Source organism: Cyprinodon tularosa, unplaced genomic scaffold (assembly GCF_016077235.1).
Source record: "Cyprinodon tularosa strain WSP-4 unplaced genomic scaffold, ASM1607723v1 ctg496, whole genome shotgun sequence".
Classification (NCBI taxonomy): domain Eukaryota; kingdom Metazoa; phylum Chordata; class Actinopteri; order Cyprinodontiformes; family Cyprinodontidae; genus Cyprinodon; species Cyprinodon tularosa.
Window position 1 is genome coordinate 773,004 of NW_024039225.1, and position 14,629 is coordinate 787,632.

Sequence of the window (14,629 nt, forward strand, 5' to 3'; positions counted from 1 at the left end):
ATGATAGCAATACACTTTTTTAAATGGCAATCACTGCATTTCTGTCGCATTCAGCGAGAGACCCCTTAGGTGCTCTTACAGGCAGAGAAAGACAATATGGTAGCACATTACTGAATATAGCTTGCTGGAAAAAAAAATCATATATACAAAACAGATGCAAACACTAATTCATAAAAGTTTAGGTGCTGCTAGCAAAGAAAAGACTAGACAATTGTGTTATTTATTTCCGGTGTGTGTGTACAAATAGTTGTCAATTTAGTTTTTATTTTAAATTAAGCTTTTTACCTATTCATGTCCATTGATCATTCATTTATTGTAGCTTACATGACTATCAAGTCTAACAAATTGCACCACTTTTACACCTGACCAGTACATCCAATTATCCAATTATTATTATAGACATCTTTTGGATGCAATTCATAATTTATTATACTTCAGAGTTTTTCATGGTAACATGTGTAAGCATATATGTTCCTTTTGTTGAAACTATGCAATATTTATTAAATAATTAAGAATATAAAGATCACATGGTTGTGCAGAAAGATTGGTGCAAACAAATGACTGTGGTCTAGGTCTTATGGAATATGTTCTTTATGTCTTATTTGTATATTTTCACCTTCACAGTAACCAAGACGGTGTGTGCTGAACAGTGTGATGGTCGCTGCTTTGGTCCCTATGTAAGTGACTGCTGCCATCGTGAGTGTGCGGGTGGGTGCTTTGGCCCAAAGGACACGGACTGTTTTGTAAGTGGACCGTCTACGATGATCATAAACAATGGCTTCATATTGTTCTAATTAAATCACACAGTGCTTTGTCTGCTATTTTGTTTGTCTAACTTATAAATATGTCTATGCTCAGGGTCGACGTCAACAATATACTTCTAAAACATTTATCCGTCGCTATGAATGTCGCTTGTATAGTAAATATATCGGGAAACATTTTTCATTTTTTCTTTACAGTTAAATATAGAGTTCACAATAGTAAACTATCCATTCTGGTTTTGCTTATGGGCTTGATTACATTTGAAAGCATAGTTTTCCTTTTAAATATTTTTATTTTGCTTAAGCAATTAATCGAGGTACATAAATCAAAACTTGTTTGAACATACTCTTTTTTTCCTTTTTGTTTTTTTTCCTACAAATAGGCCCCTTTATTTAAGCTTTATTAAAAACACTGTATATTAATGTTTGATGTTAAGAAACAAAGCTTTCAGTGCCTCCATTCCTATGACTGAATAAAAAAAAAAAAAAAACAATACACTCCCAAACACAAAGCAGTAGAAAATTATATTAACTTTCAATTATGAAGAAGTGTTTATATTTAGATAAAATATATATATAGTAAATCTAGTAGATCTTGCATTTCTAGTTACCGTAAGTATGCAAAGTAATGCTTTGAAATATAAATGTAAAATTTTAATATAAGGGCCTGATTTTTTTTTTCCTTTAGATATGATCTTTTGTTGTTATTTAGCACCTTGAAATTACTGTTGTTCATATTTCACTCTATATAAACCCTCCTATCAGAAGTATCACCTGAAATTAGTTCATTGTTCCATGAAATACCAAAACAGAAAATATTATTATATGAAAGTTGATGCAAAAACTGTGCTCAGATTTGTATTTATATATTAGCTAAATTATTATCATGTCTGAGTATTTGATCCATTTTAAAGGAAAGCCATTTCTATCTCCAACATTATCGAACTCTTTTACACACTCAAGGGGAAAATCGGTTTTCAGATGCTGTGTTGTCAATACAATAAAACTAAGTTTAAGCGTATCAATACTAAGGGTGTGCAAAATAATCGTCAAATCGATACATCGTGATTCTAATTTTTGTGATCTACTGAATCGATTCTTGAAGGCAAGAATCGATTATAAAAAAAAAAAAAAAAATGAACAAATAAAATACATTAATGGTTGGCGCACATCAATCAAACCAAGTGGAATACAACTTCCAGTCCAGCAGATGTCGCTGCGGAAGTGTTGACGCCTGCTGCTTTGTGTCATAAGCATGTCCGGACTGATTATCCTCATTTTGTTTTTTTAAGTTTGATGAATCCTAAGATCTTTTTGTTGGTGTGTCCATGCCAGTAATAGTAATATTTCTGTCCAGTATTTGTTTTCATGGCAACACCTCCAAAAGTAATTTCAATAAATACAGCTATGTATGAATTCAGTTGCTTTCAGTTATGTATCAATTGAAGACACTATCCAGATCACACTCAGCCAGTCAGCCACTGGTAAGGGCTGTATCTTTTTCTTACAGTGTTCAGTGAAAATATCCCAATGCATCGCAATATTTCAAGTATCGTGATGCATCGTGATAGAATCGCATCGTGGCATGTGAATCGTGATTCGAATCGAATCGTGACTTCTTTGCCAATACCCACCCCTAATCAATACACACCTACCTAGATGCTGTGACAATCCTGGTACCAAATTCAAAATTTCATTCTATTCAGTTTCTGCCATATTCTTTGATCATCGGATCAAAAACATATGAGGATGCGTGTCATCTTATAATGAAATGTGAATTATGTATATTTAAATGAAGTAGATAAAACCCTATTTTGTGTTTACAGGCCTGCACAAACTTTAATGACAGTGGGGCGTGTGTTACACAGTGCCCACAACCATTTGTCTACAATCCTACCACATTCCAACTTGAACACAACCCAAGGGCAAAGTACACCTATGGAGCATTCTGTGTCAAGAAGTGTCCGCGTAAGTTTCCCAAATGTGACACACAAATACATACACTACAAAAAAAGGTACGTCTGAAATCAAGACAGAAAAAAATCCCTGGAAAAACCAAGCGAAAATGTTTGTCTAAGCAGCAAGATAAATTTACCTGACAAGATTTCTTGATTTAAGATTTTTAAATCTAAAAAAAAAAAAAAAAACTAAGGTAAGAGCCTGCGGGGCAATTAATACTACTGATATTTTTACACATTTTGTCCCATTACATCAATATCAAATTTATATTTTAGATGTGAGAAACCTAGTAGTGTGTAGTTGTGTGAAGAAATAAATAGCTTTTTGTGGAAAAAAAAAAAAAAAAGAAGTGAGCTGTACTTGTATCCCACCTTACTTTCATACTCCTAAATAAATGCAACTGCCACCAGCAGTCTTTTGTAGTCACCTTTATCAAATCAATTCCACTTGCTAGTACCTTCACAGCTCCTTTTTAAAGGGTGCAAGATTTTTTAGTGAACATTAGTGAACGAGGATCATCAACAAGACATAGAAACACACTTACTTGATAGAGATGTAATGGCAGAACTGCAAACCTTTAGTTAAGAAATGGCCTGAAAATCTATCAAAACAGCTTTTCGCCTTGACATGGTGCAGTAACTGTTAAGAGAACTCTTTAAGAAGAGAAGCAAGTAAAAGGCCAAACCTAAAGAAGATATTTTTTTTCTATTGACAAGACAAGCTTTAGTTGTAACCTTCAAAAATCTGGCCTCTATGAAGTTATTGCATGGATAAACCCATCAAATTTGAAGTTTACCCAAGCAATAAAGGAGATCACAAACCACCTCTAAGAATGTAATCTGGTCAAATGAAACCAAAACCTACTTGTTTATAGGGGCGTATATCCAGTCTACCCAAATGTGCACTATCTTTCAAAGATTGGAGAAATATTTCGGCCTTTGGATTTTTCTGACAGAATAGAAGTTGACTAAAAATTGATGCGACACATTATTAACACTATATGTGAATTAAACAGCTATTTAAACAGCACTGCAGCAACTCAATGTTTTTTTAATAATAACAATAGTTTCAGTCTTTAACAACGTTCTGTTTTTTTCTCAAGTTATTATTTAGAGGTGGTTTAAAATCAGGAAAGGTCTTTTTTTTTTTTTGGTAGTGTTTCTTTACATCACCTCTTGCCAATTTCACCCTGTTTTTTGTTTTTATGTCCCTACGTTGGTGGATGAACACGGCTTTCCTTGCCTTTTGTCCGTTACCAAGCCCACAACTACAGGTGCTGGTCATAAAATTAGAATATCATGAAAAAGTAGATTGATTTCAGTAATTCCATTTAAAAAGTGAAACTTGTATATTATATTCATACATTACATACAAACTCATATATTTCAGATGTTTATTTTGTTTAATTTTGATGATTACAAATGACAACAAATGAAAATCTCAAATTCATCATATCAGAAAATTAGAATATTACTGAAGACCAATAAAAACAAAGGATTTATAGAAATGTTGGCCAACTGAAAAGCATGAACATGAAAAGTATGAGTATGTACAGCACTCAGTATTTAGTTGGGCCTCCTTTGGCCTGTATTACTGCAGCAATGCGGCGTGGCATGGAGTCGATCAGTCTGTGGCACTGCTCAGGTGTTATGATAGCCCAGGTTGCTCTAATAGTGGCTTTTAGCTCTTCTGAATTGTTGGGTCTGGTGTATTGCATCTTCTTCTTCACAATACCCCATAGATTTTCTATGGGGTTAAGGTCAGGAGAGTTTGCTGGCCAATTAAGAACAGGGATACCATGGTCCTTCAACCAGGTACTGGTAGCTTTGGCACTGTGTGCAGGTGCCAAGTCCTGTTGGAAAATGAAATCTGCATCTCCAAAAAGTTGGTCAGCTGCAGGAAGCATGAAGTGCTCTAAAACTTCCTGGTATGTGGCTGCGTTGACCCTGGACCTCAGAAAACACAATGGACCAACACCAGCAGATGACATGGCACCCCAAACCATCACTGACTGTGGAAACTTTACACTGGACTTCAAGCAACGTGGATGAAGTGCCTCTCTTCTTTTCCTCCAGACTCTGGGACCTTGATTTCCAAAGGAAATGCAAAATTTACTTTCATCAGAGAACATGACTTTGGACCACTCACCAGCAGTCCAGTCCTGTTTCTCTTTAGCCCAGGCAAGACGCTTCTGACGCTGTCTGTGGTTCAAGAGTGGCTTGACACAAGGAATGCGACAGCAGAAACCCATGTCTTTCATACGTCTGTGTGTGGTGGTTCTTGAAGCACTCACTCCAGCTGCAGTCCACTCTTTGTGAATCTCCCCCACATTTTTGAATGGGTTTTGTTTCACAATCCTCTCCAGGGTGCGGTTATCTCTCTTGCTTGTACACTTTTTTCGACCACATCTTTTCCTTCCCTTCGCCTCTCTATTAATGTGCTTGGACACTGAGCTCTGTGAACAGCCAGCCTCTTTAGCGATGACCTTTTGTGTCTTGCCCTCCTTGTGCAAGGTGTCGATGGTCGTCTTTTGGACAACTGTCAAGTCAGCAGTCTTCCCCATGATTGTGTAGCCTATAGAACTAGACTGAAAGACCATTTAAAGGCTTTTGCAGGTGGTTTGAGTTAATTAGCTGATTAGAGTGTGGCACCAGGGGCCATCAATTTTGAACCTTTTCACAATATTCTAATTTTCTGATATGATGAATTTGAGATTTTCATTTGTTGTCATTTGTAATCATCAAAATTAAACAAAATAAACATCTGAAATATATGAGTTTGTATGTAATGTATGAATATAATATACAAGTTTCACTTTTTAAATGGAATTACTGAAATCAATCTACTTTTTCATGATATTCTAATTTTATGACCAGCACCTGTAATTGTGAGCAAGTAACAGTGCTCACAGCATGAGTGAAAAGGCCAACCAGCAGGTGTGGAAATGTGCAAATGCAAGCAGCGTAATCTTTTGGCAGATGTACAATATGAATTCAAAAAGTTCATTTCTTTGCAGGAATAGAAACTTCAACCTTATTTGTATAAAACAATGATACAATTATTGTCATTACATTCATCAGTATAAGGAGCAGTTGCTTTAGTGTTTTTATTCATATGTCCTTTTTTAATAATAGTATTAGACATATTATTTTAAATATCAGTACTCAAACTGCCACTCACAACCTACTTCAGATGAAAGAAGCTCATATCTGCTTAATGTGGATTTAAAAGTAACTGTAATATTTACTTACATTTAGTATTCAAATGTTTGCTTTTAAGAAAAACTACAGAAAGTTTGGGAATATGTTCACTATTTGTTTGATTGTCTTTTGGTTTTAGTGGCTAAAAGCTCTATCAGTTTTTTGTTTTTTTTTATATTTCCAATGAGCACATACATATTTTCAATTTCTTTGGTCAAATACTTTATTATGTGATATCTTTTTTCACCCTCATAAAAGTGCATGAGACAAAAAGTAAACCAAAGTGTCTTTTGCTGTGTTTTTTCTCCTTCTACTGTATATTTTTTACCGAGACTTTTCCACTACTTATTTCACCATGTGTCCTAGTGACAAACAGCAGTCATCTGTATCTGACATTTAACATGACTTCGTCCCCCCAGATAACTTTGTGGTGGACCACAGCTCTTGTGTGAGAGCATGCCCTAGTAACAAGATGGAGGTGGAGGAGAACCGTATTAAGATGTGCATCCCTTGCACTGATATCTGCCCAAAAGGTAAAATAAAAAATTGTAACCAATGTATATAAAGTTAAGTATTAACAATTTCTCATTCTTTACTTAGATGGCGTTGTGTCCCTGAAAATGTGAGGATAAATGACTGTACTAGTGATGGGGCATCATGTACCATTTGAAACATTTTAAAAGTTCAACTTCGATAGCCACCAACTAGCCAATTAGGGCAGCACTAAGACAGTTTTGACATGATTATTGCAGACCAAAATAAATCTGTAATATTACATAGCATCCCATATGTCTAGGTTAATCAGCTTAAATGCAAAATAAGTTGATTTTGAGATTAGCTGCACTTTTAATAATAATCTCTATGAATAATTCAATCATCCATTGACATGTTTCTGAGTGTCATGATAGGAAAATAAAACATGACAAACTCATTTCATTATAAATCTTTATATATTATTATATTATTGTTTTATGTTTGAATGATCAATATTTAATCTGATACCTTTTGCTTTCTTTCTGCTGTGCAGCATGCGATGGAATAGGTACTGCCAGCCTACAGACAGCTCAGACAGTGGACTCAAGCAACATTGACAAGTTTGTCAACTGCACCAAAATCAATGGCAACCTGGTGTTCCTTATTACTGGAATTAAAGGGTAAGGCCAGTAGACCATTAAAACAATATTTATGACTGTAAAGTCCCCATCTGGTCCTGAATTTCATCTTTAAAATGATGATAGTTGAAGAAAATAGGGGAAATGATCCAACTTCAGTGAACCCACATCCCCATTAGAAACACGGTCCAAATTATATAGAAACGATAATACATTTGTTGTTTGTGGACTAGCATCTAACTGTAAATCTCTAAACAAACTAAATCTAAACACAAAGCACCTTTATATTGAAGGGTTTGTACAATTAACCACATAGATCAGGGGTATCCAATTAACAATCAGCAGGGTCCGAATAAAGATCATCAACAGCCAATAAATGTCTGGAGACATTTTTAATTATAACCTTTAAACAAATTTTAACATTGAAATAAAATGAGGTGTTTATGCATCCATGTTATACATTGACTTTTTAAATAAAAAAAAAATAAAAAGTACAACATATTCCATTTTAAAATCTAAAGTGTTTTTTAAGTAGAGAACAACAGTCTTTCGGTAGACAATTTCCTGATTCACATATTTTATAAAACACCTGAACTGACCATTTATTTTTTATTTTTTTTATTTTTTTGTGGCTTTATAACAGATGTAGGCTTTAGGCTGCCCTGCAAGGATTTAAACCTGGGTTTGATTGGTGACAAAGCCATTCTAAAGCACATATCAAGGTGCTCATTTTGAGCCTGGATCCATATTTATTTTTGATTATGTTCATTGTGGAGAATCATGCTTCACAGCAGTAGGTTGAGCCAAACATGCTTAAAATATGCAGGGTCATCTCTGAGCACACCATTTCACTTTTCTTTCACCAGTTCACTACAGTTCTTCCAGCAGTCCACACTTTCTTTCACTTTTTCTCATCGTCTTCTCCTTCTTTCTCATCGCCCGGCTTGCCACAGGTTTGCCTACTATGTCTACAAGTAGCTAACAGTAGCGACCCTGACTGGCACAGCTCATTGGCTAATTTGTATCACCTGTAGCCTGGTGCCGGATGCTCTGTACAAACCGGAGAAGTAAAAGTGAAATTAGACCCTGCCATCGGACAGCATGCAGTAATTTATAAATGTTTTAAATCAGGTTGTGTCCAGATAAGCCAGCAGGTGGGTCCGGATCCGGACCACGGTCCGATAATCTGTGAACTCTGGCATAGACTGATGAATCTGCTTTAATAGCAGCCCACAGCAAGTAAACAATAATATAAAGATGTAAAGCTAAATAAACAATTATTACTATTCTTACTCTATTAATATTGCCAACAAAGCTGGTTCTTCAGTCAGATTAGCATCAACATCATTACAAATACAAAGAAAGAATTATGCTGTTTAACTTTCCTTTAACTTATTTTTCTCTGAATGTTTCAAACCTCGATTTCTAAATTCAGCAATCAAGTCTTTGCAGAAAAGTTTTATGTAATATTGAATCAACCGTATTTTTTTATTAGATAATGTTTTCCCTGTTTTAGCTTGTTTTGTGTCTTTTTTTTCTTTTACCTTACATGGACAGTAAATCAGCCCCATATGACCAAATGGTAAAGTTTTTTGTTGAATGAAATACATTTTCTTGGATACATTGGTTCTACCCATGACTTGTGCACTCATCATTAATTCAATGGTAGGGAACTACAATGGGCCAAGATCTCTTCATATTCATTTGCATATTACTTTATATTACTATACATGAACTGCATAGAGCTTATGCAGTTAAGTTAATTTACATTTTAGGGTGGCTCAGCAATCCTTTAAAATATCTCTGGATGGAGATCAGGATGAGGGTTATGATAATTGGCCTTTCAACCTCTAAGATACAGATTCCATTGTAATTCATATAAAAGATGTAAGAAACTAGTTGATATTATATAGTGTTTGATTGCTGTAATCCATATAAAGGATTTCAGTTGATTGTTTAAGGCATTGTAACTAATTTCTGACATAATATTTGTGTGTATATAATAAAAGTTAAATAATAGATTTAAAAAAAGATACTTCTGTTGTAATTTCTCATATTTGGTAAAATGTTCACATTATTTCATTTAGGAAGAAACGTTTTATTATAACAAAAATAACTTGGAATCTAAATACAAAAAAGGGGTATGAATAATTTTAAACTCAATAACTCTTATTGGCTACTTTATTAAGTATGCCTTGTTAGTATCAGGCACATCACCCTTTCTTTCAGAACGGTCTTACATCTTTCTAACTAAGGGTCAACAAAGGGTTGTAAATTTATTTTCAAAATTATAGCATGATCCATTTGCTGGGAATCTTAGTTTCCTAATCACAATTTTAAAAGACCATTTTTTATAAGGTCTGTGACATGATGCATTATGTTTGAAAAGAAAGATGCACCGATCTCATAAAGTGAATTAACAATACTTAGAGGTCTGTGGCAATTAAATATGCTCACTCGGATAAAGGACCCAAAGTATGCACCTAACCTTTGAACCTCTACCAGCAGTTATTAATGCCAAAGAGGATCAGTGATTTCACATTGGTCATATAAAATGTCCTACTAATCGTGCAGCTAAACTGAAGAATTATTGAAAAAGGAAAGATTGACCTAACTTGTGATTGTCTTATTTTGGTGGGGTTGTGCAGACAGGAGATGCACCATCTTTGTGCTCTGCTGCTGTAGCCCATGTGATTTAAGATTCTACATACTCTATATTTTGTAGTTGCTGCTGTCTTTTTCTCATCTGAAACTGTTCTGCTTATTGTTCTTTCATCTTTGAAATCAATAACTACTTTCTGTATGTTTTTTTAGATTTTTCTTGTAAACCTAACATACGGTTTTGGGCAAATAGCTAAATGGATCAGGCCAGCCTTGCTGTTATCATTCTTTTTCCATTCTGATGCTCAGTTTGACCTTCAGCAAGTCATTTTCACTATTTAAAGATGTTTGAATGCATTGAATCACTGTCATGTAATAGATTGATTTGCCATTAGTGTTCCAGAGCAATTACACAAGAGTATTCTCTAAGTATTTCATGTACACAATATTTAAATGAAAATAAAATGCATTACAATTCAGAACTGGTTAGTGGTCTAGAGGTGGAACTTGCCTTGTATGTCTTAAGTCACAGGGGCAAGACAGCGCCATTTATAATAAATAACTAATCATGGAGACGCATCTGAGATAGATTTGCCTCGTTTGTGATTTCTAAAACATATATGTTGTATTCTGTCATTTTTAACACCCTAATATTGGGTTGTCTTTTACAGGGATGCTTATCACAACATTGGACCATTAGATCCAGAAAAACTTAATGTGTTTCGCACTGTTCGGGAAATCACAGGTTTGTACATAAGCCATCTCTTCCTTACCGTTAATGTAACCGCTTCGTTACACTTTATGATTTTTGCCTTTATATTCCTGTCATGTTTTAAAATGTTTGCAGTTTAGCTGGTGTTTGTGTGTTGTTCTTGTGTGTGTGTTTGCGCAAGTCAACCAACTCCCTTCTCTTGAGACAGTCCACCCCAAGGACAGACAATGCAGCATAAGATGAATATTATATGAGACTTTCAATCTCTTCTGTCTCTCCCCTGCCTCTCCCTTGGGGGCTCTGTAGCCTTGAGTCCCTCAGTCCCTTCTCTCCCTTCATGCACTATGAAGAAAAGATCCAGAACATGCGGTGTGCATCGGTAATTGTCCAGCTCTCCTGTGGCACTTTTGAGCTTCGTGTTTGCTGTCATTTTTTTCTAGCCCAGACACGTAACAGTGCCAGCAGAACACTACACACTGTATCTGTGATATCGTCTTTCCTCATGAAATAAAAACACATATGTGGCAATAGATTTGTTAAAGCCTTCGTAAAGTTTCTAAATTTAAATTGAGGTTTTCCAAATAAGCTAAATTAAAACATTCTCAAGCACTTTGTCTATAGAAAGCAAAAAATATGTCATCTTTTTATGTTAAAAATCGTATATATATATATATATATATATATATATATATATATATATATATATATATATATATATATTAGATCTGTTTTTTAAGGAGTCTGAAGCAATTAGGGCAATTCAGGCAACATATGTCCCCTAGTATGTGTGATAGTTTCATAATCAGATATTTGTATTGATATGTGTACTACAGATTACAATATCATCATCAACAGCAAGAAAAAATAAAAACTGGAAAGCAAGGCAAAAAGTGAAAAAAGTTCCCACGATTAAAACATATAGTCTTCCTCTGTATTCTCATATTAAAATCCGGCTTGGCCTTGCTCAAATATTACATGTAAAGTAGCAAACAAGAAAAAAAAAGTTCTAATGGAATCTAATTAAATTTATTGGATAAAAGCAAAGAAAATAACTGTAAGCAAATTAGAAACCCCCAAAACTGCAGCAAGGAGCAAATAAATCATCATCTGTTTTGAAGAAGTGTTTAAGAAGCTTTTTAGTCTTTATTGCATTAATCTCCCACTGGTTAATTCGTATGTTTCAAATTTCATGTTATTTGAGTTTTTTTTTTTGTTATTGAAGAGCTAGTCCAAACCCCAGTTCTGTCAGTTTAAGTAGTTGTGTCATTGAGCAAAACACTTCACCCATGGTGCTTACTGATGGTGGTGACTGTGTACGGCAGCTTCTCCTCTGTCGGTGTTGATCCAGCATTGCCACCATCAATGTGTGAATGGCTTAAGTGAAAAGTCCTGAGAAGTCCCTTTACTAAAAAAAAAAAAAAAGTAAAGGCCATTACATATACAGTATATCATATTCTCTGGGAATGTAATACTAACTTATTGAATTCCAATAAATTGATTTCTCTCAGCTATATGATAAAATTCAAAGTCCTTTCCAATGAATCACTGGGATGGACTGTTGTTCATATGCATCTTGCAACAAGACAAAGTTAGGATGGTGTTAAGGTGAATAAAATATATTGAAAGCTTGCTACGCTGTAGTAAGACATTTAGGGATCATCATGCCTCTGTAACAAACCATTAGATACTCTTAATTTACCAACTATTCATTTGGGAGGCATAGCAAAAAATTCCTTTTTTGCGCTGTTTCATATGTATTGGTATGGAATAAGTTGAACTTTGCAGGATTTTAAGAGAAGCCATGGGTGTTGGTTGAAGAAGGCTGAGATAATATATATATATACAGGTGCTGGTCATAAAATTAGAATATCATGAAAAAGTAGATTGATTTCAGTAATTCCATTTAAAAAGTGAAACTTGTATATTATATTCATACATTACATACAAACTCATATATTTCAGATGTTTATTTTGTTTAATTTTGATGATTACAAATGACAACAAATGAAAATCTCAAATTCATCATATCAGAAAATTAGAATATTACTGAAGACCAATAAAAACAAAGGATTTATAGAAATGTTGGCCAACTGAAAAGTATGAACATGAAAAGTATGAGCATGTACAGCACTCAGTATTTAGTTGGGCCTCCTTTGGCCTGTATTACTGCAGCAATGCGGCGTGGCATGGAGTCGATCAGTCTGTGGCACTGCTCAGGTGTTATGATAGCCCAGGTTGCTCTAATAGTGGCTTTTAGCTCTTCTGAATTGTTGGGTCTGGTGTATTGCATCTTCTTCTTCACAATACCCCATAGATTTTCTATGGGGTTAAGGTCAGGAGAGTTTGCTGGCCAATTAAGAACAGGGATACCATGGTCCTTCAACCAGGTACTGGTAGCTTTGGCACTGTGTGCAGGTGCCAAGTCCTGTTGGAAAATGAAATCTGCATCTCCAAAAAGTTGGTCAGCTGCAGGAAGCATGAAGTGCTCTAAAACTTCCTGGTATGTGGCTGCGTTGACCCTGGACCTCAGAAAACACAATGGACCAACACCAGCAGATGACATGGCACCCCAAACCATCACTGACTGTGGAAACTTACACTGGACTTCAAGCAACGTGGATGAAGTGCCTCTCTTCTTTTCCTCCAGACTCTGGGACCTTGATTTCCAAAGGAAATGCAAAATTTACTTTCATCAGAGAACATGACTTTGGACCACTCACCAGCAGTCCAGTCCTGTTTCTGTTTAGACGCTTCTGACGCTGTCTGTGGTTCAAGAGTGGCTTGACACAAGGAATGCGACAGCAGAAACCCATGTCTTTCATACGTCTGTGTGTGGTGGTTCTTGAAGCACTCACTCCAGCTGCAGTCCACTCTTTGTGAATCTCCCCCACATTTTTGAATGGGTTTTGTTTCACAATCCTCTCCAGGGTGCGGTTATCTCTCTTGCTTGCACACTTTTTTCGACCACATCTTTTCCTTCCCTTCGCCTCTCTATTAATGTGCTTGGACACTGAGCTCTGTGAACAGCCAGCCTCTTTAGCGATGACCTTTTGTGTCTTGCCCTCCTTGTGCAAGGTGTCGATGGTCGTCTTTTGGACAACTGTCAAGTCAGCAGTCTTCCCCATGATTGTGCAGCCTATAGAACTAGACTGAAAGACCATTTAAAGGCTTTTGCAGGTGGTTTGAGTTAATTAGCTGATTAGAGTGTGGCACCAGGGGCCATCAATTTTGAACCTTTTCACAATATTCTAATTTTCTGATATGATGAATTTGAGATTTTCATTTGTTGTCATTTGTAATCATCAAAATTAAACAAAATAAACATCTGAAATATATGAGTTTGTATGTAATGTATGAATATAATATACAAGTTTCACTTTTTAAATGGAATTACTGAAATCAATCTACTTTTTCATGATATTCTAATTTTATGACCAGCACCTGTATATATATATATATATATATATATATATATATATATATATATATATATATATATATATATATATAATATATAATACGCCTAGTAGATTTAACATTAAATAAGATGCATTTGAAAGACTGCACTGTTTTATCGAACCTATTTCTCTTCTAAATATCCCACATATCCCACAGACCTGATAATCTAGAGCAGTGGTGTCCACAGTTTTTGACCACACAGGCCAAAACTGTGAAATTCAAAGTACTGAAGTACTAATTAAAACTTTCAAATTGTAAAAGAAAATGTACAGACCCTGTAGTCAAACTGACATCCTTGAAGTAAACAGATTTTGGACAATACAGTAGTTAAAAGATCTATATTATGCTACATTTGAAAAAAAAAAATATATATATATATTAGTTTTTTGTGGTTTGTTCTGTACAACCTGTACCAAAAATCTCTTTACTCAGCTGTCCTCTGGACAAGCTATATTGGCTTTCCAAGCCCCATCCTCCCGAAGCCCACACCCCCACAACCATGACAACCAGTCCGAGTACGTAAAAATTGCGATTAGGAGAGCAGAACAATACAATAGATGAAGGCTGTAGCTTGACTGATGGACTGCTTATTTCCCTTTACATTGCTTTTAAAACTGACCATTTTGAGCAAACATTAGCTAAGAGATTTAGAAAGGTAATGATAGAGGTGAAAGGGTATTTTTCATTTATGAATCGCATACACTGGCTTCAGGACACATCTGAGTGTTACAAAATGTTTCTAATGTGTATTTTGCATAATATGGCACCTTTAAAGACTCCTGTCTGTGTATGGAGATAGTGATATGTTACAGGAGAGGAATAAGT

General features: G+C 35.2%; 1 protein-coding gene across 1 annotated transcript in view; it reads left to right on the forward strand.

The window, feature by feature from the left end:
* LOC119794887 (receptor tyrosine-protein kinase erbB-4-like) overlaps positions 1-14,629 on the forward strand; it is a 385,459-nt gene that overhangs the window by 272,590 nt on the left and 98,240 nt on the right. Inside the window, exons 7-11 of the mRNA XM_038302633.1 lie at positions 625-743; positions 2,588-2,729; positions 6,340-6,453; positions 6,948-7,074; positions 10,305-10,378. Coding sequence (XP_038158561.1) covers positions 625-743; positions 2,588-2,729; positions 6,340-6,453; positions 6,948-7,074; positions 10,305-10,378 — 576 coding nt within the window. The remainder of the gene's footprint in view (positions 1-624; positions 744-2,587; positions 2,730-6,339; positions 6,454-6,947; positions 7,075-10,304; positions 10,379-14,629) is intronic.